Consider the following 27,684-nt stretch of genomic DNA (forward strand, 5'->3'; position numbering starts at 1 on the left):
TCACCATTTATCACAGCTGCATTTTTAGTGTCCCCTTCAATCTATCTTAGCACGGACAGGCCAAGACCTTGATGACTAAAGCAGCCAGACACAGAGGGAGGGAGGAAGTGTGATAGAGTCATGCAGGCCTCCCGTACTCCCCGGCCCTGCATGTGGTTCAGACCAGTCAACAATCTGCGGAAGATTTAGTCAGACTGTTTGAAATGTGGTTCGGGATGTATCCATCTGACCACCAGTGGTGGCAGATCCGCAGCAGAACACCAGCAGAGATGTTGTCAGGGTAGAAAAAAGCTCAGGAGTGGGTGCATGTTGAAGGAAGTGTTGTTGTAGCTGCATAGTCTATATGGTAATTGGATAACCAGGTAAGTGGAGATGGGACATAGGTCGCAGGGATGATGAGGGTTCTGTCAGGGCCCGCCTTTTAAGGCTTCTGTGTGTGTGTGTGTGTGTGTGTGTGTGTGTGTGTGTGTGTGTGTGTGTGTGTGTGGTTAGGACTGCAGAGGAAGGGCAATATGATCCTTGTAGGATTCAGGGGCCCACACACAAGGTCCATGAGAGATCTGGCAGTGAAATTCAAGATGGCCAGTTGGAGAGTGAAAGAGGAGGGAGGGGGGCAGGGGTTTGCTTCATTTGTGAATCCCGGATGTTTTTTCACCCTTGATAAACATCTCTTTATATATGACGTTGAGGGGGGTTTTCTTTGAAGCAGGTTAGTCGATTCCTAATCAAGATTAGATTGTATACGTCTCCTCAGTAGAGCTCAGACAACCTTTTGTCCCCTCTTTTATTGTGACAGTCCCTTACTTTTCCCAGGTGACAACACTTTACTGTTTTACTAAAGTTAACACGTTTTCAGTAGCAGGCATATCAGTGTGGGTTTTGTAATTGTCATTATGAAGATGTAAACACATACACTCATATTAGTTTTGGTGGGGAGGCAAATCAAGTCCTGTGTGCATATTTTTCATGCTGCTACATGCCTATCTTTACTTGAAGTTGGTTTGAAAAATGAAGATCCCTGGGGCTAAAGAGAAGGGCTTTTTCAAGGCTTTTTTGTTGAGGTTAGATCATGCAAGCACAGTCAGAAGACATAAAACTGTCATAAAGCGTGGGTGACACAACTACCCTGTTGTTTATTTATGTGTTTTATAATAACGGTCAAAAAGTCACTGTGTTTACATGTTTTCTGGAGTTTAGTGGTTAAAATAAGGCTTCATACTCAGATGACTTCATTTTGAGTCATTTGAGAATTTAGTCTCTTCTTGAAACCAGAGAAAATATTTTGCAAATTAAGTCAAACATTACACTTTTCCAAATCAGCATTGAAAAGGACTTCACAGTAAAAAAGGCAAGGCAATATAAAGTAGAGCCCAACTGAAACTGAACTTTTGGAGCCGATACTGATATTGGGAGGTGAAATGATTTTGATTTTGATATATCGGCTGATATACTTTTATCAGTGTTCCCACACAGACCTGACTTTGGCAGGCCACCCAGGTATGCCCAAGTATGTTTGCCATTTTAGCATTTTATACATTTTATTTTTTTAAAACATACTGCTGACAAAGACAGTAGATAACATTGCTGGGATAGAGAAACCAAAGGAGTAAGACGAAGCAAGCAAGTGTGCGTGCATTAAGTTGGACAATTAAAGCAACACTATGCAATGTAGGCAAATTCTTAAGAAGCAAAAGGTACAGTGTGTAATATACCAAGTATTTAGCGTAATCTAGCGGTGAGGTTCTAGATTGCAGCACTCCCTTGCTCACCCCTCCCTTTCCGAAGACGTTAGAGAAGCTCCAGAAACCACGGTTGAAACAGCGTTGAGTATTTCTACTAATTCAAATGAATTTATTCCATGTGTTGTCTTACTGCAACAGACGAGGAATAAATCTAAATTAATCTTGCTAAAGCGAAGTTACTACCAGCTCTCTGAGAGGCACAAACTGAGGCTACGGTGTGCTAATATTTAACGTTATACGTGGCGGCATTTCTTTTCAGTGAAACTAATGTACCGCAAATAAACATTGTACATTATCTAGATTTTGTACTTTTAGCAGCAGGGGGAAATATATATTATGGTCAGTTGTAATCTTTAACGTTACTCTTACCTGTCCAGCAGAAAGCAGGACAAGTTGGCATCAGTCTGCAGAGACTTTTCTATCATCAGAGATTTCCATCTAGAAAAAGGCAGCTCCATTGTTAATTCTTAAACCAGTTTTTGTTTCTTCGGCAACGATTCACGCACCTGTGATTTTTCTTGTCCATCCTTTTATAAGATTGTTGTTTCCAAATGCCTCACAATACAAATTGTTTTGCAGGAAACAGCAGCCACTCGCTTTTTTCTTCTTCGTCTTTACAACCCAGTCATTTCCGCCGGCCACACGGAACGCGATAGTCCCTCACTAGTGCCAGGTTGGTCCATTCTGGGCTACTGTAGAAATAATTTACTGTGCAACATGGCGACCTCTATGGATGGGGACCTACTCTCTATGTAAATATAAATGGCTCATTCTAATGATAACATGACTACTCTTATTTTTGGGTAATTATGCACTAAATAAAACATACTTAGGAATGTTATATTCCATTCCTGCCCAGTCTGTTCTGCCAGATGCCACTGCATATTACACACTGTATCTTTAAGAAAGATAGTTGATTTTCAATCTCAGGTTGTCTAATACCGATATACATTTTTTTGCAATTATTAGGCAGGATATTTTACAATTTAACAATAAACTTTATTGCCCAAAAAGACACTGGAGCACTGAAATAGAAGACTAAGAGGAATTTTAAAACTATAAACTATCCCAAGCATGTTCTCTGCATTATGCGGACAACATATACGCAGATATCAATATATCTGTGACGGACCAATGCATATCAGTCGGGCTCTAAAAAAAAGCATTTGAACAAATATTTAAATCAAAGACAAGCAAAATGAAAGAAGAAAAAGGCCAAAATTGGGCCAAAGAGGCATCATATCATATCATGCCTTTGAGAATGAATGGGTTATGACAGTGAATAAAAGTGAGCTATAGTTGTAAACAGTTTGAAAACTACTATTGTTTTTTATGAAATTATAAATAATGAAAATGATGTGTGACCCAGTCTGCCTATCAAGAGCCTGAAAGCAAGGTGAACAAACTTTAACTGTTTCACTGAATGATTTTACTGTGTTTCTGACTGACGTTTTGTTCTCCACAGTGACCTGAGCATGAACAACATCACTGAGCTTCCAGCATATGTATTCAAGGACTTCCCCTGTCTGGAAGAACTGTGAGTACATGCCTTCTTTTTCCCTTGTCAGTGATGTATTTACTCTCTACAATGTTGACTTGAGGGCCGGGCTTAATGATACGCACCTGGATATTTGAGTTTGTACTGCAAAGCACACAGCACCGGTGCACAACATGCCCTTCTTCTCAGCGGAAGCAGATAAGCAAAGCATTACGCGAGGTAACGAATCACTCACCGCTCATGAGCTGAACAAGGGCAGTTATACAAGGTGCAGTAAAGCTCAATTAAAAAGGTGAGGTGAGACAAGCTGTATTGGAGCTACAGTCATGTGACATCCTGTGTGGATTTTTGCTTTTAAGGGATTATCAGGGTGGCAACAGCACATCTATGCTCTGGGGCTTTGTTGAGTGGCGTACATCTAATCTGAGTGGGTGTTTGTTATTTCTTCACTCTTTAAATAGTCCGCTGTCTGGCTCTGTGCTGCTGGGAGTCAGAGATTAAAATCAGTCTACCTGATATCAGGTAACATGCAGCCCGGAGAAAACAAAATGACCAGTGAGTGAACACACTCCAGCGGTCCCAGCTCCACTTGGCCTTTCTCGGGCATGTTTTTTCAGCTCTCGTGCGTCTTTCAGCCGCTTGAGTCGTCACCCGCTTCTTTTCCATACACCACTCCAGTCTGCTTTTGTCGAAAGGCAATTTACTTTTCATCGCATTGTGTGGAGGAATGCAAGGCAGGAAGGAAGAGGGCAAAACAATGGTTTCCATGGCAACAAAGCTAAAAAACCCACCCAGTCTTGCTTGCTACTTCTGTCTTGTCTTAGATCAAAATAATAGATGGACTCGCGCTGGGATGTCTGTTTTTTGAAAGTCTTTTGATTGACATGGGCCCATACTTCATTTTTATGTTTGTTTAACCTTTTTCTTTTCTGGAAACAAATCTGCAGGCTTGTCTCAGTGAACTTTGGTGGATGACTTTTTCGCCGTAGGCCTGCAGCAGTGTCAGTGTACCAGAGCATAGGCCCTGAGGGCAGAGACGGGGAGAGAAAGAGTTGACAGAGAAAGAGATCAGGGAGAGAAAAGAGAGCAGGCCATCCTCTAGCAGGGCAGGAGCGGGGACAAGGAGATGAATATTCCCTCCTTCATAGTCACGCAATCTCCTCCGCTCTCTTTCTCTTTTGCCAAAGGCGTCACAAAGCTCAGCAAACGTGATGACAGGTATTCTCTGTCTTCTTTGGAGTTTGTTTATATACCTGAAAATAACCTATGACTGATAGGCCCTCTATATATCCTCAGTGAATTATGGTAGTAACACCTGGATCAGTCTTCTGTGTCTATATTTTACATAATCTTCACAAATTAAAAACATTTATTGTAATTCTATGTGGGTTTTTTTAATCTATTTTTATGTTAATGCATCAATGTGCGCTATCAAGAAAGATTGTTTTTCTCTCCTGACATTTTTAATCTGTGCAAATCCGGACGAACTAAATGCTGTAAAATCCACGTTGGTGTAATTCATCCTTTAACTTGGTAACAGTGATATCACAGTATCCACATTTAAGTACATCAGTATATGATGTCATTTTAGTGTTGTTTTACATCTGCAATGCTTGTCCTGATTAATCATGTTCCTATCAGTTGAAGAGTTTTTTGCGTTTTCTTGGTGCTTTATCACATATTCTTGTAAGCATATAACGGACGTCCTCCGTGTTGTACACAGCATAGCCACACCATCTACAGTCGTTCCCTCCCAAACTCCTCTGTTGTGTTTTTATATATTCACCTGTGAGTTGTGTTATGTTCACCATAACGAACATAAGGGGTAATAATAATCATTATAAGGTTAAGAAGTGGGAGGTGCTTGTGGTTCTGTGTTTTTTTCCCTCCACTCTGAGTTAAAATGTTTGAACCCCTGCATCACACATTAGCTGACATACAATGTAATTGTCTTTTTTAATGATGTTATTTCAGAGTGTTTAGCCTACATCTAATTCATCTCAAAATGCATGTTGGATTATTAATAGCAACACTTTCACTAACGTTAGGTTGGAGAACTAATTTTCCTGTTGGGCTACAGACTAAAGAAAATGATAGCGTAGGTTTAGCCCCAAACTAGCAGTTAGTCAGAGATGCGCTGTTGGGTAGATAACGAGGACTCTAATCACCATGGAAACCTCGGATAGTCGGACCACTGTGTTTGACTACATCTTCAAATGTTACAGTTATGGTTGAAAATGACGATAGAAATTAATACGTTTGCCAATTTCACAATGCAAATCAATGACCATGTCACAGTGATTCGGTCTATACCCAAAAGCCTTGTTCCCTGTTGCCATGGAGAAACCAGTCAGGTATAAATCAAAGCTAAAGCAAAGTTAAAACACTTAATTTGTTGTTAAAATAAAACAGAGGGCTGTAGGTGCTGATTTGATCCAAAATGAACCTAGAATCTTTTAAACTGCAGATTGTAAAGTTAGTTTACTCAGCAGCATTATTTTTAGCGCGCGCCACCGTTAGCGCTGCAGGTAACAGATTATTCAGCTTGGTGATTGTTTCCTGCACAAATGCTCCTTGAGAGTTGTTGTTATTTTCTACCCAGGAGTTTTATTGTACGTGTCATGTGTTTTATCAAAAGATATATTTTTATTTGTAGTACATATGTTAAAAAAATGATCTTATACTTAAAAGTATCAGTATCGATACACTGGTACAGTTGTACATTCTTGCTCTCTCTTCTCTGAGATAGTGAATTAACACACGACAATATGAATATTTTCTTAGCCAACACGAGTATAGGAAATGAAGTCACAGTCTTGTCATCACAGCTACCTATACCAACAGTGGTGCAAAAAGGTGTGTATTGTACATGTGAGAGCATGTTGTGGGGGAGGGGTGCTTGTTTGGGTTTTGCCAGTATTGTTACAGCTAAATATTTTAGACAGTAAACATATCACATCATGTTTGCAGGCCTTTCCTGCTGTCTAGGATCACTGCAGGGCACTTTGTGAATTTTGCTATTGACAAAGGTAGACCTGTGGGAGTGGTGTTGCACAAGGAGAGGATTTAGCCTTTCCTCAACAAGATTTAGCACATTCTTCAGTCCTCGTTGAAGCCCGGGGGGACATGTACTGAATTTGCTGAAAGATGCAAGGGGAGGAGAAGCTTTTTATGTTGTGAAACCTGAAGGATAACTGAATGATTTGTCAAACCATGTTTATATCTGGTGGTTAGCGGCTTGTGTCAGCCACTGCAGGTTCAGGGTTGTGCAAGTCATCGCGTAGTTAAGTCATGTCGAACTAGCCACCGTGGTCGCTCTCTGCTGAAAATGAATAAGAAGACTCAACAGCCCCAGACGAGATTTGTGCTATTTTCAATATGATCTTTGAATTAAAATCTAAACTTTAAAGCTCTTGCAAGCAGAGACATAAATGTTCTCATCGATCGGTTGATTTGGTGGAGTAGTGAATCATGGTATTCAACTTTGGAAGTTGTTCTTTGGGGTTGTCTCAAAGTCAGGTCAACCTGAATTGACAGCCTTTTTATAAAGTTGGCGAGCATTCACATCCAAATATGACAGCTTCGGTCGACCTCAATTAATCAAACAGCAACGCAATAAGTCACCAGTCTAGAGCCATTAAACCTTTGCAGAAGAAGAACAAGTTGACATAATTAAGAGCGCCAGTCATAGGTTGAATGGTGAAAAACAATGTAGAAAACATGATGGATCATGGCATTTATGTTTTTTTAATATTAATTTGAGGGAGGTTACAGATCCCTCATCACTCCACATCAGGACTGATCTTTTCAGTTATCACCATTTTTCACCTCTTAAGTGGAACACCGGTCAGTGTTGGCACTTTGTTTTCTCATCTCTCATCTCATCTCTCATTCATGAGACTGAATAACTAGCAAATACAGATAATCAGAAACTCGTTAGCCCAGTCTACAAAGAGCCCATGAGGCAGCACGATCTTTAAGTTTCAGTTTAAATGCCTCCACTCTGCAGACAACATGGTGCAACTTGCATCTGATACACCGCTGCCATTAAAAATGGTGGATAACTTCCAGTTATGGCACATATATGACACGTGATCAGTGAAGATCAGATTCGCCATGATGACGTTCAATTCTGATCTTGGATTCTGCACTCAACATCTGCAGTCCAATTTGTGGACATTGTCGCCTTTTTTGAGTTTTGTTTTGTTGGGGCCATTTATTTTTCAACATTGTTCACTGGGTGCCAGCATAGATTTACAGGCTCTGTGGAGATGCAGCAGCATATATCCTCAATGAATTTAGCGATGTGTTTTATTTCCTTTTTCAATTAAACTTGTTTAAGGGTCATACCTGGGAGCACATGTTATTTTTTCTCCATTTGCCAATCAGCACGAACAGAATAACAGCAGCTTGTGTTATTGTAAATCTTATTGGGCAAAAATTATTATTTTCTCAGTTGTATGCTTTCTGTGCACAGTGTAACTTTATATGGAATTGATGGGTTATTCACACATAGTACAGTAAATGTTGAGACATTTTTCTTAATCAGCACCGCATGTCTGTTAGACTGCTGCCTATTTGTATTTGAGATGCAAATCATCAGCTATATTTGTCGCAACAAGGTCATGTTTATTAGGATTCCCACACGCCTTGAATTTCCATTGTTACCTACATTAGATCTGTGATTATGCAAACTTTTTAATGATATACATAAAAAGGAAAACTTCAGCTTTCACTGGGGGCCCTAATATGTTTGTTGGAGGGCCAAATGTGGTTAACGGACCACTCTTTACCTACACCTGACATACAGTAAACCTATGTAGCAGGTAATTCATCAACTATTTCAGCCCCGGGACTCAACTATTCATACCTGTCGACTCAGTTTTGCTCCAAAAATGCTTTGAAAATTCTGGCATACACACAAAAGGGCAGTTTTGAAGTGTACATGAAGGGTTTGTGGTCCTCTAACACAGTCAGCCTTGATTCTCAGGCTCACACCCAGCTGCTCTTGTTGCAGGGAATTCAGCCTGGCCTGACTCATGTTGCAGAGTGATAAATCTGTTGCTAATCTCTCAGGCCAGATAGTATACTTGGGCTGTGTGTCCCAGTCTGCCTGTCCCATGCTTATTTACACCCCTATTTCCTATACACTTCCTGTTCCTAACAGGAAAGGGAGGTGTCCCCTCAGACTCAAGTAATTCATGCAGAGACTGAAACAGCTGCCCAGTGATAAATGTGAGGCAAGGCAAGGCTGAATTAGTTTTTCATGCTCTCTAAAGGGAGCACTGAGTGTAGTAGTGGTTGAGGGGCTCGGAAAGGGATCTGAAGAGGGGATATCCAGGAACAGTTCTAATCTCTTGAGGGTGACAGACGAAGTGACAACAGGCCGTGGCACAGACTCATGTCTTTGACACCCTTGGCCCCATGTTCAGCATCAGGGCTGGAACCTAATCTGCTGAGGCGCTGGGTGTGAAGATATTCTCAACACTATGCACCGCTTTATTCAGAAATAGAAATATACTCTGTTGTGTTGTCACATTTTGCTCATATTTTTGTGCAGAAATATCTTGTAACTTATAACATTTGAAAATATAATTTTCTCTCTCTCTCTCTCTCTCTCTCTCTCTCTCTCTCTCTCTCTCGCTGTCTCTCACCACAGGCGGCTTGCGGGGAATGACCTGTCATTCATCCACCCTGAAGCCCTGTCTGGACTCCATCAGCTCAAAGTCCTGTAAGCATACACCCTCCCTGCAACCACCACCACTGTCAACACAGACGCTTACTGTGACAGTGGGAAGTTTTCCACACACTGTGGGAGAGAGGATATATTGCAGCTTGTGGTAACATTGTGGTGCTGTCAGCTTTTGCCACACTAAACACAGCCATAAAATTTACGTCCACTTGGACTAGACATCATGCACTCTTCCACCGTTGCCCAAACCGTATCTGTGGCTGTGAAAAACCCTAACAGAACATTGCATACAAGCCCTGTTTGAAAATTAGTTCTGCACAATTTACAACGGGCAGCACACCCTAGTGTGCTTGCACAAACTCGAACACATCGAGGGCCACACAGACCGCTCCCCTGTTGATTCTGCACAAGGCCGAAAGTTCAAAGTCCTGTTGATCTACAGGTGAGGTCTTGGTTACAGGACGGAAAACACAAACACCCTGACTATCATATCAAGTTATTTATTCACAATTGTAGCTGTAATCACACAAGTCAAACAAATGGGATTATTTTGACTACATGCTGCTGAAATAAAAACCCATTAGATTTGGATCAGTTCTCACAAATACTGTAAAAAAAAAACTATGTAACTAATTAAGTACACACAATTTTACATGCTCCTAGTGAACCAGGCATATTTGTTTCCCATTGCAAACATTGTTAAAATACATTTATTTAAAATTGCACTACTTTGGCTCAGATGCAGTTACCACTCTGAGGTCTCACTCAATGTCCCGCCCACAACAATATCTGATTGGTTACACGTCACAAGTAATGGCCTTCAACACTTACTAATCTGAATCTGCAAAGTAACTAGTAAGTTAAGTTATCAAATAAATGTAGTGGAGAGAAGTATCAAGTTGCACAAAATGGAAACACTCAAGTAAAGTACAGTACATGAGTAAATTGCACTTAGTTACGTAGTTACATCACTGGTTCTAAATTTTGCCACTATGATTTTTATTTTCATTGAAAATGTATATTAATTCCATCTATCAGTTATCTGTCCCCTTGATAACTAATAATCAGTATCCAGGATGCAAAACAAAGTGTTGCGAGTTGAAGTCATCATTTTGCCTTTTTACCTTCAGGATGCTCCAGAATAATCAGCTGAAGACTGTGCCCAGTGCCGCCCTGAAGAACCTTCAATCTCTCCAGTCTCTGTAAGTCATCTGCCACACACACACACATTGGTATTATCTACTCAAGGAGCTCTTGAACTTCAGATGCACCTTTCAGCCGTTTTACCGTATTAGGGAAACACTCACAGCTATTGCAGCAGAGATTGTAATGATTATTTGTCAGTGTCATCGTACTGGTTGGATATGTTACTGGATCACAGTTTAGTTTCAGCTGGTTGCAAACATGGGAAACCTGAACTTGGTCTTTTACTGAAAAATATCTGCCTTAATTTCTGATGGAATGTGTAAATGATCATAATGTGGTGTTGGTGCTGCTAAAAGCAGTCATGATGTTTACACATAAATATCACTCTACAATTACAGTCTCAAGTTGTATGTCACACCAGCCCTGTTGTTGAGTTTTATGAATAGCCCCTGTTTTCACTAAACGTTACAGTTAGTAAGAAAAGCTATTTTGTCCTGAATTCCTGGACAGGAAGGTCTGCTGCAGTCATAAGCGCTGTTGTCAGAGAAAACACTGTAGTGAATTTACACCGCCCACTATCCAAAGCAACATTAGTCTAGGTAGTAAGTCACAAAAATTATTATAAAACAACAGCAAAAGGAGAACTGCAGAACAGTTTATCTACTAATGTATGTAAAGATCTAAACGTTTGGAATTAAAATTTGCAAAACAAATGTATGCAAATATGGGTCCATAGGCAACAATGAAGTTTAGTTTGAGGTCACTGGCCACTGATTTGTCAGTGTGAACAGCAGACAGAATGCACTAAAGATTTGTGTAGACTTGAAATCAGTACTTGGGCTTGATTGTCCTGATTCTTTCTGTTAGTTGTTGAAAGTTTTGGTAAACATTATACCACATGAACTTGAGGATGTTTGCTACCATTAGCTTTTAGCTCAAAACCCCACTGTGCACTGTAACAGCGCTGCTAACATGACTGTACACATGTAGTCTTCTAAATAAATGCTTAATTTCTGAATATTACATTTGGATATGACACATTTAAATCATATTTTTTTCTGTAGAGCCCAATTGATACTCATTCTTTGGAGCTGGAGCTGAAGCTGATATTAAAGAATAAAAAATTCCAATATCAATATATTGGCAGGTAAACACACAGTGTTTTGCAGTGATCCCTCAAATGTGGTTATCAAACAAAGATATGAAACTGAGGCAGGATATTACACAGTTTGACAATATACTTTCTTGTCTAAAATGACATCAATTCACTGAAACAGTAAACTTCATTGGGAATTTAATAATTGTGAATTGCTTATATAATTGGCAAAATTTGCCTTAATACAGTTGTTTTGCTCCAAATGACAGAAACAACATGGATTTGTGCAAAATGCTATTTAAAATGAAAGTTTACACCAGAAACACCAAAATAAATTGTGTCACAATTTGTCAGTTTGTCAAATGTACAGACAAAAGTTAGGCAGGTAGCAGACTTTCACCAATATAGTTAAATTTCCCTGTTTAATATGTGACTGCAGTCACCACTGACGGTATTTTCAGTTTTAACTTTTAAATTACACGACTCTAAGATGGCAATGTAATGAGAGTAAAGATATATCTCCTCGTCCAAGTTGAGATTAATAGTTGACATCTCTATTATTTACTCAAGACATTGTTGATGTTATTTAGGGGTGGTTCCATTCACACTTTACTCCTGCTGCAGTGTTTGTTGTGCACTAAGCCCAGCAGTAGCCCTGTGTAAATGTAGTTCAGTCATAGTCAGACTGTGGCTAACTTTTCTCTTTGTAAATTTGGATTGGTGGGTTTTACAAAAACTTGTTTCCATATAGCTGTCAGCCCTCTCACAATGTCCCGCTCCACTCTCCTTCAGTCTCAGCATTGTTTTTCTGCGGGTACTGAATGTCAGTTTCATTGAGACCATAACATGTGCATGACTCTATTTGTGCCACCTCCCTCTACCACTGCGCCTTTGAGTTCGACAGGGACTAATGGAGGAATGGATCCAGCTGGAGAAACGTGCTGAAAATCCAGCTTTCAGCTATTATCACCCCTCCATATCCCTCCCCTTGTCCCTTCCTTCCCCTCTTCTTTTTTTTTCTGCCTTTCTTCCTTCTATTTAACAGATGTCTTTTCTCTGTGAGGGTTTTAAGGTCTGTAGCTGAAGTAATATGCTTTGGCAGAGCCAGGAGTAGGTTTGTATAAAACCTTAGAGAGCTAAATGTCAATCAAGACTGTTTTTCTTCCAGCCCAGACACTTGAGGAATTTTGAGGGAGGGCGAGACACTCAGTGAGGGAGGATAGCAGTGTGGTGATGGTGAAAAGAACACTTGTGCATTCATAATACTGCTTCAATAGAGGGTTTTTTTTGTTTTTTTACCAACAAACTACTGGCCAAACTAAGGGTCAATGGGGAGAATATCCACAGCATTTAAACTTAAATCTTCCTCTCTTTTATTATGTAAGTTTTGTGAAGTCAGCAGTTGAAAATGTCAGGTTAATATATTAGATTTAGCATGTCAGCTAAATAAAGATTTATGGCATCCTCCTTGTGGTGGTTATAAGTGTGATGTGTGTCGTTCAGTTGCAGAATGAATAGTTGGCCAAAGTGAAGCATCTCAGGTAACTCAGCATTTGTGGGAAGTGAGGGTAAAAAAAGAAGCTGAGTGAGTGAGTTAGAATATTGCAGTGGTTACAATAATGCAGACATTGTACTGGACAGTGGAGCCACAGAGAAAAGCCCTTTAATTTTTACCAGCCTGTCTCTTTTCAAACCTTCGCTTAAAGTCACAAGCTGTTGGTTATGACTGAAGAACAAGATGAGTTAGCAGAATCTTGAGGTATCTGCCCTTCTGCACTGAGAGGAACCGTTTTATGGTGCCTGTTTTTGATGGTATACAGGGAGGCAGTAAGAGGTTAGCATGATTTGTCCAGTTAATATACATCAAAAGTAGGTGCAGGCCATTGCAATAAGAAGAACACCAACTGTGGTAAAAGCGTTGGTGATAATGCCTTTGTGCTGGCGATATCTTTTCAGGTTATCCGTCCTATTCTTGTGAATGCAAGGGAATTTCTTCAAATTTGGCACACATATTCACTTGGACGCACATTTTGCACAGACTCTGGGATGACCTGATTAGAATTTGGTTGTGAAAGGTTGCTGTGTCCTCACAAAAATGTGTTCAGTCATTACTCATCAATTCATGTGATAATCAGGACATTTTAATTAAATGTTTGATGAATTAATGACATTTTATGTCAAAAGGTCAAAGGTTAACTTAGCTCTGTCATAATAATTTTCTGTAAAAAATGTACTCATCATTATTCAGTGTAATGGGTGAAGAGCAGCTCGACTTGTGCATGGAGGCATACAACTGGTAACCAGTAAATAATGATGTAGAGACCAAAAGTCAAAGTGAGAGTTAAAATGTTCTGACATTAAAATACATTGAATTTAATGAATGAGTGAATAAATGTTTTTACTTTGCTGTGAGGCATGTATAACCGTGTCAAAAGCCTCAATATCATGTTGATTTAATGAACCCATGTGTTTTCCTTGTTTTCTTTGTTCTGCAGTCGTCTGGATGCGAACCACATTACCACAGTTCCAGACGACAGTTTTGAAGGCCTTCAGCAGCTGCGTCACCTCTGGTTGGATGATAACAACCTGACGGAGGTCCCCATCGGTTCTCTGAGACACCAGGCGAACCTTCAGGCTCTGACGTTGGCGCTCAACCGCATCTCGTACATACCAGACAACGCCTTCGCCAACCTCACCAGTCTAGTTGTGCTGTGAGTTATTTTAAGCTACTGTTCTAATTGTGGTTTGGAATGAAACAATGTAATGTGATGTTGAATAACAAATGTTTGTATCTGGTTCACTAATGTTTGTGACTCGTCAAACCTGTCGTACAATGTGAAGAGTGGATTAAAAAAAAGACCAAAAGCACCAAAGCATCCGTTGAATTTCACTGTATTTACAGGTGCACTAAAATAATTTATTGATTGTCAATATGAACCTGAATCAATTACAGTATGGTATTTTACACCATTAATAAACAAAGCTTAAAAAAAAGGAGGCACAATGTTTGTAAATGGATAATTAGCCATTTTGTGAAACCATAAGTCAGTGGATGGATCTAAAGGTTGTTTAGACAGTTACATGCCGGGGCATTTAATCAATCATTATTTTTGGTGAGCTCGCTTTTAAAAGCTCCAGTAACGGAGCAACAAACAGTCTCACAGTCCTTAGAGTGAACTTTCCCAGGACAGCCAGGAGAACTTTGCATGCACCTATACACTAAAGAACTCAGCAGGAACAACCTGCTCGTGTACTTTTTCAAAAGCCTTAATTAACCAGACACACTGACTAAGAACATTGACATGTTTAAACGACCTGAGGGAGTAGCTGCCGTGAAAGGTGAAAGTCACTCAGCATTAAGTAGATGAGGATATTTCTCAAGTTGAAAGCCAACACATGCAAATTCTCTGCAGTGTGACGATATTAGTTTGATGTCTCTTTTGTTTCTGAGCCATGTGTGTAATGTGTGGCTTGACATTTCTTTTGGTTCATGTTTAGGGATTTTTTTGGAGGGGAAATCTGTGTAATTAGGGTTCTCTTAGGGTTCTTCTCTTATCTATCTGGCTGTGTAGATTACATCAAGTTAGTAAAATGGCTGTACTGCTAGTGCTCCCCTCTAAATTAAAGAAGTTGTATTTCCTATTTCGTCGTTCGTATATCTTCTGCATTTTTCTGTCACCACAAATCAATGCAAAGCACCTCTCCTTGTGTTCCTCTCGAGCTCTCGCTGTATCCTCCGAGCGACTGCAAATCAGATTCCAAACACAAACACGCTGTCATATTTATTTCCACAGCTTACAGTTAATCAGTCAACAAAACGGGATGCTATTCATGCCCTGCTGTGTTTTTGCATGCAAGCACTTTTGCAGTGAAATGTGCCATTGAGGTTTGAATTTGAATGTTAATGACACTTGGAAAAAGTCGCTCCGCTCCGAGAATTAATGTAAAATCAAGATTATCTTGTTGTTGTATGCATGGCAGGAAATGCTAAACCCTTCTATGAGAGGAACTTGTACAAATACTCGGTGCATTACGAATCTGGGGGATTGTTCCAAACATACTTTTTTTTTTTTAATGCTTCTGTTATACATTCACACAAACACACACAAGCAGACACACACTGACACACACGCACACGTTGAGTGGTATTGCTGCGGGGTTAGTATAAACACATAGGGATAAACAGGAAGAAAAGACCTTGAATCTATTAGGCGAGGTAAAGCCTTCTGCATATACAGATAGAGTACAGGCACCTGAATCTAAAATCACACTCTGACATTAAAAATGATTCGTGGAACATTTAACAAAAGGCTGAATGAATGTGAAAGATTATTTTATATCCGTCTTGGAATGAAAACCACACAGATGTTTGTAAAACTGCGTTTGCTTTTCCAGGCATCTTCACAACAACAGAATTAAGGAGATAGGAGACAACTGCTTTGCTGGGCTGGTGAACCTGGAGACTCTGTAAGTGCGCAGTTATACAGTAATTGACGTGTGTGAGTTCACTGGTGTTTGTGTGTGCTAACAGCTCCCCCACCCACCCCTGCTCCAGTCCTCCAGACATCATTGTGTCCACTTCCTCCTTTAATTGCTCTAGGATAAATAGAGCAAAGTACATGATGCTTATCATATCTGCCCTCCCACTGTTCACTTCCTCCTGCCACACAGCCATGAAAAATCTTTTAGTGACAGCCTTACCTAATGGCAAACGGCTACTGTACAACACACAGACCTTCACAGGAGACCAGGGATATCCTGATACTGTCCTGTTTTTGTTTTAAATCTCAGTCTGATGCATTAAGAATGAAGTATCAGCTGGTATTCAGGCGGACCCAGTGTTTACTTCTTGCGTAATAACACAGCACAGGGGACACGTTGCCACGAATACGTAAATGCAGTGATGCAGTTCTGGGTTACAGCCTTTCTGCAGTGTTTCCAATGGTTTTGTTCTGTTGTGTTCTGAAACAATATGTGGATATGCTGATTTTCTCTGTTTTATGTCATTTAAAATTGAATGTCTTTTGGTGTTTGACTATTAATTCAACAGAGAGAGCAGTGCGAAGAATAATATATCTATTTTTTTTTTTACATTTTATAGACAAGTGAACTTAGAAATAAATTAAAGAAATAATCAAGCACTAGCTCTGTGGTTTAGCTGCATGCAACTGAAAGATACGTTTTAGTATTTTAGAGTATCGGGATGTTTTTTGTTTGTCTTTTTTTGAAGTGGGCTGATTCCATAAACTAATTGACCAAGGATCAGTTTTTAGGATTATGTATATATGTTTAGTATTGTATGAGCAGGATGTTCATCATCCTAATAATCATGCAGCACTGCTAGAAGGTGTTTTTTTTTTTTGTCTTTTTAGTTTTTAGTATGTGTGATTTGGTGTTGAGAGCAGTCACAGAGAGAACCAGATACTTCAACACTCCTCTAGTAATGTTTAATTGTCTACGTTTGTGTTTGAATGTGTGATTAATTAGTGTGCTTGAGAGGGATGGATTTGTCACATCAAAATACAAGAAATACCGTGCTGACTTCCTGTGTCTTTCTGTCTTGTTCTAGAGATCTTAACTTCAACAACCTGATGGTTTTTCCCAAAGCAATAGAGGCCCTGCCCAAACTGAAAGAACTGTGAGTATATTGTAATGTTTCTCCTCCGTGAAGGAAATAGTTTGTGCTGACACGAAAGTCAGGGACCTGATAAATATCTGACAAAGTATTTATGAACTAAATAAGAGATAACTGGAGCACACATGCCAAGTAGCAAAACGATTTTAACCTACCCTCAATTTTCGTGAGTCTCAGTGAATTGTTAAAATAAAAGTCTTGATACAGACGCAACAGGTTTAAAAGGGACCTATTTCCTATAATAACAATTATATCATTAAATTATTGTTTATTTGACATATGTAGTGGATGTGATGATTTATTAGAAATACATTTGCTGAAATCTTTTGCAACAATTTTCAACATTTGTGAGTTTTATTTTGAAAGCCAAAATAACACAAGTCTTACTTCCTGGTCCTCCTGATGAACATGTTAATTATGTAATGAATTATTTTAAATCAATTGACAGATCTTTTTCCTCTGTAGCAGACATTGGGGAGTTGACATCTTGTGTTTGTGCTTGATGTGGTTGAGCTGTTTTCGTCTTTTGTATCATTTCAGGTTTTCTAACAGTTGTTTCATTGTTAACAAAAACTTTGTACTTTATAAACCATTTAACTGTAAAGGTTAATAGTCACCAGTTGCAACTTTATAATGGCCATCTGAACACTGGTGGTTTTGAATCTGTCTACCTAAAGTACTCCTATAGGTTTCAACAAAGTGTCTTTCTGCCCTCTCCTCCTTGACCTTCTTCCTGCAGCGGGTTTCACAGCAACGATATTGCTTCCATACCTGAAGGGGCCTTCCATAACAACCCCCTGCTGCGAACCATGTAAGGTCAAACTCCCTCTCTGATTTACTACTACACAGTACTTAGAAACAGACGTAGCACACTTATAACTCAAATTTGTACTGTGTGCAGTGTACAGTATGCTCTCTGAGAAGCACACATACAGTATTAGCTGATACGAGAGTGAGGCTTCAGTAGTTGAATGTCCAGAAGATGGTGCCATTTTTGCAAAGTAAATCTCTTTGAACTCTTCCCCCCCCCTGCTCTCGCTGCCGGCCCAGACATCTTTATGACAACCCCCTGTCATTTGTGGGCGCTTCTGCTTTCCAGAACCTGTCTGACCTGCATTCACTGTAAGTCCTGCTGACACAAAAGCTATTGGAAGTGTGTTTTAAAGGGTCCTTGTTTCACCCAACTAATGCTTCGATGTTTAAGATCTTTCTGTTTGTCACCATGTGTGTTTCAGGATGTTGCGAGGGGCCAGCATGATGCAGGACTTCCCCATCCTCACGTCGACTAATAACCTTGAGAGTCTGTGAGTGAACTTTGATGCAGCATCTGTTCCTGCTTGTGTTTTTGTGTGTCTCAGAAGTGACTGATTTGTTTTTTAATTTCCAGGACCCTGTCAGGAACCAAGATATCGTCCATCCCTGCTGATCTTTGTGAAGATCTCAAGTTGCTTCGAACACTGTAAGAGACTTTTCTTCCTTATCTTCAGCAGTACTTAACACATATCTTGTAAATTTAATAGCACCTTCCTAAGATTTAAGAATGTTAAGATCCAAAAGTATTTCAGTATAGCCTGATGGGCAGTCTATGGTTTTAACACTGTTACAGACAGAGTTTAGAGTCCCCTTTGTGCTAAAAATTGGCATTTTAGAAAACTGCCAAGCTGAGGTATAGAGTAATTGTTTATTGACCAATGAGGCTTCATTTGATATCATCGCCATCTAATTGTTGCTGTTCACTTTCCTCCGTCAGAGACCTGTCCTACAACGAGATCAAGGAGTTACCGGCCCTCCAGGGATGTGTCCGACTGCAGGAGATGTGAGTGTTGAACTTGTAGAAGCCACTTGAATCATTTCAGATAAGGATGGTGAAGCTTAACAGATGGGTCCTTTCTTAAGAATGAGAGCTTACAATGTAACAACAACATATAATAATGGCGTTCAGTAGAGCACATACCTCCTCCAAGGCCCAGCCACAGCAAAAGTTAATCGGATCTATTCTGGGCTGAGCCCCATCCTCCATCCAAGTTTTGTGAAAATCCGTTCAGTATTTTTTGTGTAATGCTGCTGACAAACCAACCAAGTAACAGACACAAGTGAAAATATAACCTCCCTGGCAGAGCTCATAATGATATAAGTAACAACAACAACAATGATAAAGATAATTATTTGCTTGTTTATAACCTGTAATTTCTTGTTTTCAATCTACAGAAGCTTTCAGCACAACCAAATTCAACAAATTGACAGGGACACTTTCCAAGGTCTCTCTGCTCTCCGTTTACTGTAAGTCCACTCAGTTACACACACACTATCAGTCACACACACTTTTACCGCATTTCCCCCAAAATTAGTGGGTCTACACAGGTTTTTTTAAATGCAGGTACACCTGCCAAAAATTGCATATGGGCACCATTCCCACTTCCTGCAGGCAAGGCAGTCCATCTGTGATTTTTATCTGAAGCGTTACGTTATACGTCACTGACTGTTTGACGTCATGAATGTGCCAGAAACGGTTGTAACAGAAGAGAAAAGAAAAATAGACCCATTGTGAAAGATGCATCTGTAAAATGGTAGATAAAATGTTTTGAGCGTCACAACCCCCGCGAAATGACTCGTTTCAGTATCACAATTTGAGCCACTCGGTCCAACAACATTTGGAAAGTCTAGAAGATCGCATGATTAACTTATTTTATCCCCTTCAAGTAAGCCGGGCTCTAAACCAGAAGTTAGCCTGCCCGGCGGAGATCCAGGTATTTTCATAACTGGGAAGTCAAGCTTTAACACCACTGAGCAGCTTTCAGACGAATGAACGGGGCTATGCCTCCAACGCTGTGTCCAGTAATAAAACGTACTTGGATCCCAAATTCCTTCCTGATTCACGCGCCACCACTGGATGCTGTTTATGCGTCATCACTTCGTGCGGCGGAATTTAGCGTGTTCACCCGGGTCTTACGTTTGATCAAAGCCGAGCCGAGGAGACAAAACCCGGGTCTACTGCAGAGTCAATTGACTCGGGTTTAAATGCCGAGTCAACACATTCCCATTGGGTATCAGTCACACACACTCAGTCACACACACTCGGTCACACACACTGGATGCAGTAAAAACAAATGTTTGTCTGTATTGTGAGGACATTTTGTTGTGACTTTCCACAGAGACTTAAGTAGAAATGAAATCCGAGTCATCCACAGAGATGCTTTCCTCACCCTCACTGCACTCACCAACCTGTGAGTATGATTGTACCACCTGTCATGATAATGAGTACAGAACTCCAGTTACATGTAATTGTTTGGTTTGACTGTTTGAGTTGTACTGAATTGAATTGCTTGTGTGTGATGATCGTTTGCAGAGATCTGAGTATGAACTCTCTGACTGTGATTCCAACGACTGGACTAAGCGCGCTCAGTCAGTTGAAGCTCTCAGGGAACCCGCAGATGAAAAATGTGCTGACTGCAAAAAATCTGCCCAAACTCAGGTGGGAAAGAACGTCTGTTGAGGAGAGGAGGTAGAAACATTTACCAGTGGTTGGTTTTGTGGTTCAGGTTTGATTCCAGCCAGGGACTTTGTTGCTTGTGATCCCCCACCTCTTTCTCCCCTCCCTTTTTAGTCAGCGCCGCACTCTTACTTTCTAATGTGGGCACAAGATGCTCCAAGAATTCTAGACAAGAAATATTTAGCACATTATTCTTGTGATTTGTTGGAAGGTAAAATAAAAATTAAGTTAAAAGTAAAAATATTAAATTAAAGGAATTTCAATTTCTGTGAAGGGTAGAAAATGTACATGGGTAAGCTACACAGTTTGAATAAATCTAAAATCTGTGATTAAAATGTTTACTTGATTATACAACATTCCTAATGAATTAATTTCAAAATGAAAGATCACATTACAGATACGACCAATTTATAAAGCTTGATTTTATGGCTGTTAAAATTGAGAAATAGTGAGGAGGGTCTGCATAGCAGCATCAAGCCTCTGTGTTGTTGAGGAATTCAGGCTTCTCTGAAAAAGGTTGTCTCTGGTACTGGTGTACTCACTAAGCAGGTTTCATAACGTTTAGCCACTTAGTGGGCTTATTTTCTACACCTTCTTATTTTCACTGTGTTGTGAGAAAAAGTAGGAAAACATTTAATCTTTCAGATTTTTCATTAAAAGTCTTTACTAGCCCTAAATGTCTTATATATTTTACATACATAACTGTATTCATCACAGGGAGATACTTGACAGGGAAGTTTCTCTTGGTCATAACAATGTCTGAGTGTGCAGGTTCTTGCATCAAACACACTTGCTGTTACCCAAAGAGGTCAAGCAGTCCAAAATGGAGAAGCCGTGTTGCATAACCTCAAACCAAGCAGTATTATTAATAAACCTGACCAATCCTGTAGAGAACTCAAAGTGTACATGTCATTCTCCGTCTGCTGTGATTTCATGTGTGTGACAGAAAAACAGAAACAAACTCCACCTCTTCTCCTCCGTTTAATGAGAAATCCAGCTGAATCTGTTTTCTCTACAATTGTGGACACTATGGAAACATCCAAATATTAGGGCCAAATATTTGCAGACAAACACATTATTTATACTTCTCCCAGTACGGCATTAAGAATCTGGACCATCTGTATTATTATTAACACAGAACCTCAGCAGGATGTTCACAGCCGTTTTAAATGATTGTTGTTTGTTTGTAGGTCCATCTCGGTCCCGTACGCCTACCAGTGCTGTGCATTCGTTGGATGTGACTCAATGACGAGTTCTTCTGAGGAAAATGACTTAAAGAAATCTACAGGTGGGAATGCTGCAGTCAGTCTTTTCCTTTGAACAGCTGACATGTTTTATTTGTGTAAAAGCAACAAACAGTATTTTTTATTCCCACAGCAGATGTAGTAGTTAATTATTTAAGTCACTCTAGCATTAGCCTGCATGCCTTGTTTTAACTGGTGACAGACTGTGTGCTGCAGATGTATTTCTCTGTGCATCAGGGAACAGTTACCATGTGTTTTATTGCAGGAAATAACTAAATAACTAACTTCACTTGTCATGAAACGGTAAAGTTAAAAGAAACTGTGTATTTAAAAAGAAAAATAAAACTTGACCACCCTTTTAAGTTCAAATTGTAGTACAATTTCTGAGTATTTTTACTGTATATAAATGACTGTTTATGGTATTTAAATAAAATTTCAGTTTAAAGGGACAATATTTAAGAATTGGCCACCTGCCAAATTGATACTCAAAATAAATAGTTGGTAGCATATAACCAGAGTTACCACTAACCTCTCTTTACTGTAGCTGCCCTTAGCTAGTTTGCTCAGTTAGCCATGCAGCTAGCGGTTCAGACTGGGAGCTCGGGGACCAGGGGAGTCTCTGTTAACGCTGCTTGCATAGAAGCTTTGGACCGAACCAGGCCTGGGCTTGCTGGTTAGCATGCTAACTTCAGTAGATATCTCTGCAACACAATACATATTCATCATAATGTCAAAATAACTATTGATTCATAATTCTATTGATAATTTTAGTCAATCTTTGAATGTTTTTAACAGAAATTCTTACATAAAGCCCCATCAACACCCTGGTAGCAGAAAATGACTTTCAGGTTCTGGAAGATCTTATGCTTGTTTTCTAGAGCTGTTGAATTTGTAATAATTCACTTAAATATCATTAATTGTTATATAGTCAAAATAATAATAAGTCAAATAAAAGCAGTTCACAGTTAGCATACTGACATACTGTATAGATCTGACAACCTTTTTTTTGACATGGCCACTATTTATGATTTTACATTATTTATTTTTAGGTGGGGAGGATGTGGAAAGAATCTCAATGATTATGCATTGCTCTCCTTCACCAGGTAAGCATTAAACAGCTTTCATTATGTGTGAAAGAGTGTGAAGAGCTTAGGATAATCCAAAAACTAGATCACTCAATAAAGTGTTTCTGTCTTCAGGAGCCTTCAAGCCTTGTGAGCACCTGCTGGGTAACTGGATGATCCGTCTCACAGTCTGGTTCATCTGCCTGGTGTCGCTGGTCTTCAACGGCCTGGTGCTCGTGGCCACCTTCTCCCCCACACACCATGGGGCAGGCCACTCCCACTCCCTCACCCCGGCACTCTCTCCAGCCAGGCTGCTGATGGGGCTGCTGGCCCTGGCCAACCTGCTTACAGGCCTGTATGTCGGCGTGCTGACCGTGCTCGATGTCGCTACTTGGGGCTCCTTCGCTGAGTTTGGAGTATGGTGGGAGATGGGGCCTGGCTGTCAGATCACAGGAGCTCTAGCCGTCTTCTCATCAGAATGGGCGGTCTTGTTGCTGTCGCTGGCGGCCGTGGAGCGCAGCGTGGCCGTGCGGACGATTCTCGGGAAGGTTATGATGTCGCCCAGGAGGAATGGCGGCAGCTATCGCGGATGCTGGAGGGGAGATCGGCGCTTCAGCCTGGCCGCAGGACTCCTGGGGCTGCTGGCTGCTGCTGGAGCCTGCCTGCCTCTCCTGACGTCCAGCGACCAGTCGGCCTCTCCGCTCTGCTTGCCTTTCGCTGGTGGTGAGAGTCCAGCTCTGAGTGTTACAGTCGTTCTGGTGCTGCTCAACGCGCTGGCCTACCTGTTTACGGCAGCTGTGTACACCCAGCTGTACTGCCACCTGGGCAGGGTGGAGCTGGCAGATCCGGAGCAGACGGGTGCCCTCAGACATGTAGCCTGGCTCATCTTCACCAACTGCATCTTCTTCTGCCCTGTGGCAGCTTTCTCCTTCGCCCCACTCTTGACTGGTTCTACAGCTGGTGGCCCGGAGATCGCCAAGTCTGTCACGCTCATTTTCTTCCCACTGCCTGCGTGCCTGAACCCAGTGCTGTACGTCTTCTTCAGCCCAGCCTTCAGGGAGGACTGGCTGAGACTGCGCGGCCGTGGAGGTTTGAGCAGGGAGGTGAAGGCTGGTACGGAAAGTCATGAAGACGATGGAGGTGGAGGGTCGGAGCTCACGGATGGAGGCTCCTCCACCCATGTGGGCTTTGACTGTGGGGTTTACTCGCAGCTCTGTGGAGAGACAGTTGTTTGCGAGCAGTGCGAGGCTGCACTGCATGCCAGGACCTGCTCTTCTCCCTCGTCCTCCACAGTCTGTAGACACTTGGTGAAGTCTCATAGCTGTCCCACCCTCCTGGCGGGAGCTGCAGTCTGCCAACGCACCGATGGGTTTTGGGCAGACAGCGGCACACCCTCCGCTCAGTCCGAGTACGCAGACGAGGGGGACTCGTTTGTGTCGGACAGCTCGGACCAGGTTCAGGCCTGTGGCAGGGCCTGCTTCTGTCAGAGCAGAGGCCTTCCTCTGGTACACTACTCATACAACATACCTCGAGTCAAGGACTAAGGACACTTCAGAGTGCCAGTACGTCACACAGATCTCTGTCATGTGAATTTAGATGCTACAAGAAAACATTTTTATATCAAACGACAAAATGTGCCAACTACCCTGCTAAAAGACTATTCAGCGAGCACTTATGTTTGTAATTACTGAGTAAACAGAGATGCAACCAATCATTTAAAGGGAACTTGGAATGCTTTTTGAACTTAGAGACCATTTCCAAGTGAGCTGAACTGAGCACATCATCACAAACTGGTCGACAAAGGATCTTGCAAAGGAAAATCTTGCCACCAGTGCCTGCCTCTTGCTTTCAGTTTGATTTGGGGACGTTGCAGCCTCAATGTACGTGTCAAAGGATTTGCGATTTCTCTGTTTCACCTGTACTTATAAGCTTTTTCATTTTAAATTGTTAGACATGTTGTCCTTTTTTAAAACTCCTTCACTGCAACTGTTGATTTTATACTTTGATTTCTTTTTTTTTTACATAAATGTAGCAAATGTAATACTCATCCTAGACTTTTCTGTGTGAATGTAACTTCCAGGTGGTCCTCATCCACCAGAGGGGAATAATGTAACGTCAGCAATAACTTCTGCCCAACCTGCCCGTGATCGTAATCCACCGGCGTGAGAATGGTATAAGCAAATGGCAGTCTATTAATAAACACTTCTTTGCTTTAAGTCACTAAGACAAAAAATGTGATAAAAGTAGCAGATATCACTGTTTTAGCAACAACTATGCTTGGTGGTGGTGAAACATTGTTATTTATTGTTTGAGCAGCAGGAGTGTCCGGGTGGAGACGATTTCAGGTGTACGAACGGTGGCCTTTGAATGATACAATATAAACTAAGCATTCACCAAAACAACAGCAACTCTCTTTGTTTAACTTTTCATAAAAACCGCACTGGTTTAGGCCATTATTTTCATTAGTCTGGAGGATTATTCCAGTTATTTTTAAATCTAGGCCTTATTTTCTGAGTTTTTGCCATCAGGCTGTGTGATTAGGATCCAACTTTTTATTTCCTAACCGCAGAGCTACATGCTATGTTTGTCAAAGGGCCAAGAGACAAATCAAACCCAACAAACAAAACTTATTTTAGGCTGACGGAACAATTGTTGGCTCATTGCTCTGTTGAATACAACGTGTTTTTGTTCAGTATAATCTGTCTTAAATTAGAGTATCCTGTAAATAAAAGTATTACTTCCCGTCATCACGTCAAAAAGTTCAAAGGAATTATTTAATATTTTTGGAAATGTGCTCAAATGTTCTTGAAGATCACTTGCACTTGCCTCAACTCCGTATGCTAAGTGTGAAGCTACAGACAGCAGCTTGTTATCTGAGATTAGCATAAAGACTAGAGGAGGAGGGAAACGGCTAACCTGTTTAATCTATTCAAAACCTGAAGGATTAAACAAACGAGATATCATGTGTTGATCAGTGAAAGGGTGGATTAAGTCACTTTTGGACAGTCGGACTTTTTCCCCATTGAGCTCAGACTTGATGCGAAGATAAATTAACTGGCTACAAACTGTAGCTCCATAATAAGCATACAGATTATGTGGGATTGTTAATCTTATCTAACTGGGCCTGAGGCTTTGGTTTTAGTTTGCCCCACAAATTGTAGATAATAACTGTAATTGTAAGGACTATAATTGCTGTAATAATAATAATAATAATAATAATAACATAATTTGGTTTGATGCTTATCAGTCAAATCAACAAAAAACAACTGTACTCATGCCAGTTGATCTTATGAGAAGAGTAATGGCTGGCGTACGATTCTGGTTGATTTTAAACACAATCTGGCTCGTAAGCAACAAGTTAAACACACGAAAACCTTCCAAGTTAAACACGAGAATGTAATCCCACTCTTCCACTTCTTCCAATTTAAATGTGAAGGCAGCACAAGACTGGCAGCCAGCTGAGTCAACAAGTAAGAGTACAAGCGGAGCCAATAAGTATGAAATGGAGCATTATAATGGAAATGTGGGTGATCGTTATTCAACCACAGATATTTAAAGACAAGTATCTGCAGTTTTTGGTGTTTGCGTGCACGTGGGCAGTCTGTGTACCTGATGAGGTTCTTGGAGCTCTACAGTGAAGTAATTGTCAAAATTCTAACCAGAATAAATTGGCATAAAAGTAGGAAAATAAGGCCTATGTTTGAAATAATAAGAATTATCTTTAATTCACTGCCTCCAGAGTGACTCAAACATTTTGCTCTTTTGCTCTTTTCAGTCTGTTATAACACCGTTTTATTGTAGAGCTCATCAGAAGAGCATTATTATATTGTAAAGAACATAATGCAGATCTCTTTCCCCCCCTGAGAGCTGACCTGAGTGAGACTGTGTGTGACGAGGGATTGACTGATGTTTGGTGTGCTGGAGCATGACTGTACACAGTAAAGGTGGATACACCCTCAGAGCATGTATCCACAAGTGCACGTCATGTGAGTGCTCAGGAATTTAGGCGATGTAGAGAAACGTTTCCTTCCACCAACGAGACATTCTCGTGTCCTTGTAATGCACCATTTAATTTTAATCTTTTGGGTTTTATTATCTGTATTCATGCAGGCGTTGTCTCGACTGGGTGTGTCAATTCTTGCACCAACCAAAATGTCCGTTGATTGTTTGAGATGTCTGATGTCCCATCTGGTGAAAATGTACAAAGATCTTTTAGTAGTTTGGTTACTGTTTTTTTTTTTTTTTTAGTTTTTTTTTATTTGTATGTAAATTATTTGAAAACAAGTAATCAAAAATGGGATGCTAACTAAGGAAGCTACCTCCTCAACTGTAGTGGCTACCAGCAGTGCTTTGTAAAAGAAAAGTCTGTTTTTATTTGTTATTCTTTTTCTTCCTTCTTCTGTCGACACGTGGTTGTACATCATAATTTTAGATAAGTGCAAATTGTGGGAGGAATCTTATGTACTGTATACTGTGATTTTTTTTTTTATTTTTTTAACCAAACTATAAACTATGAAATGTTTGTTTTATCTTTTTATAGGTACAAACATGCAGAATGATTCAGATTATAAAACAGAATCTCACTTAATTTCAGTTCAAATTAAATCTTATTTGTAGTTTTTCATGTGAGATCTCCCAAAGTTGTTTTTATTTCTTCTGTTCAAGTAGAAAAATAATTCTATCAATTGTGAATGAATAAAATTGGAAAACCACAAACTTTTCTAATTACCTTTGTGTTAAAATGGAAACACTGCAGTGACAGTTGACTGCATTAAATATCTTATTGTATATCTGAAATTATTGTGCTCTTTACCTCGTTGTCATATCACATCTGTCTCACCAAACCAGCTTTGCAGTTTTGCTTTGCTGTGTAGATTTTTGGGACTGAATATAATCTATCAGATCCTCTTAAAGTGAAAATATTGACTATAATCCTACATTTTTTACTCCCTGCAGAGTTCTTCAACTCAACGCCGACTTATCATGATTCTTACCAAAATGTGTGATATAAACTCCAAACTGAGAACCATCAAGTAGTCCAGCAAACTAAAAAGAAATCATATTAATTCTGTAGTAA

The 27,684-nt window shown here is 40.3% G+C and overlaps 1 protein-coding gene across 1 annotated transcript in view; it reads left to right on the plus strand.

The window, feature by feature from the left end:
* lgr4 (leucine-rich repeat containing G protein-coupled receptor 4) overlaps positions 1-27,344 on the plus strand; it is a 37,778-nt gene extending 10,434 nt beyond the window's left edge. The window contains exons 2-18 of the mRNA XM_084356951.1: positions 3,208-3,279; positions 8,900-8,971; positions 10,063-10,134; positions 13,670-13,885; positions 15,570-15,641; positions 16,744-16,812; positions 17,549-17,620; positions 17,860-17,931; positions 18,045-18,113; positions 18,197-18,268; positions 18,560-18,625; positions 19,018-19,089; positions 19,962-20,033; positions 20,156-20,281; positions 21,490-21,587; positions 22,593-22,646; positions 22,743-27,344. Coding sequence (XP_084213077.1) covers positions 3,208-3,279; positions 8,900-8,971; positions 10,063-10,134; positions 13,670-13,885; positions 15,570-15,641; positions 16,744-16,812; positions 17,549-17,620; positions 17,860-17,931; positions 18,045-18,113; positions 18,197-18,268; positions 18,560-18,625; positions 19,018-19,089; positions 19,962-20,033; positions 20,156-20,281; positions 21,490-21,587; positions 22,593-22,646; positions 22,743-24,151 — 2,755 coding nt within the window. The 3' untranslated portion in view covers positions 24,152-27,344. The remainder of the gene's footprint in view (positions 1-3,207; positions 3,280-8,899; positions 8,972-10,062; positions 10,135-13,669; positions 13,886-15,569; positions 15,642-16,743; positions 16,813-17,548; positions 17,621-17,859; positions 17,932-18,044; positions 18,114-18,196; positions 18,269-18,559; positions 18,626-19,017; positions 19,090-19,961; positions 20,034-20,155; positions 20,282-21,489; positions 21,588-22,592; positions 22,647-22,742) is intronic.
* The last annotated feature ends 340 nt before the right edge of the window (positions 27,345-27,684 follow it).

The sequence above is a fragment of the Pagrus pagrus genome, assembly GCF_965226575.1.
Source record: "Pagrus pagrus genome assembly, chromosome: 1".
NCBI classification, from domain to species: domain Eukaryota; kingdom Metazoa; phylum Chordata; class Actinopteri; order Spariformes; family Sparidae; genus Pagrus; species Pagrus pagrus.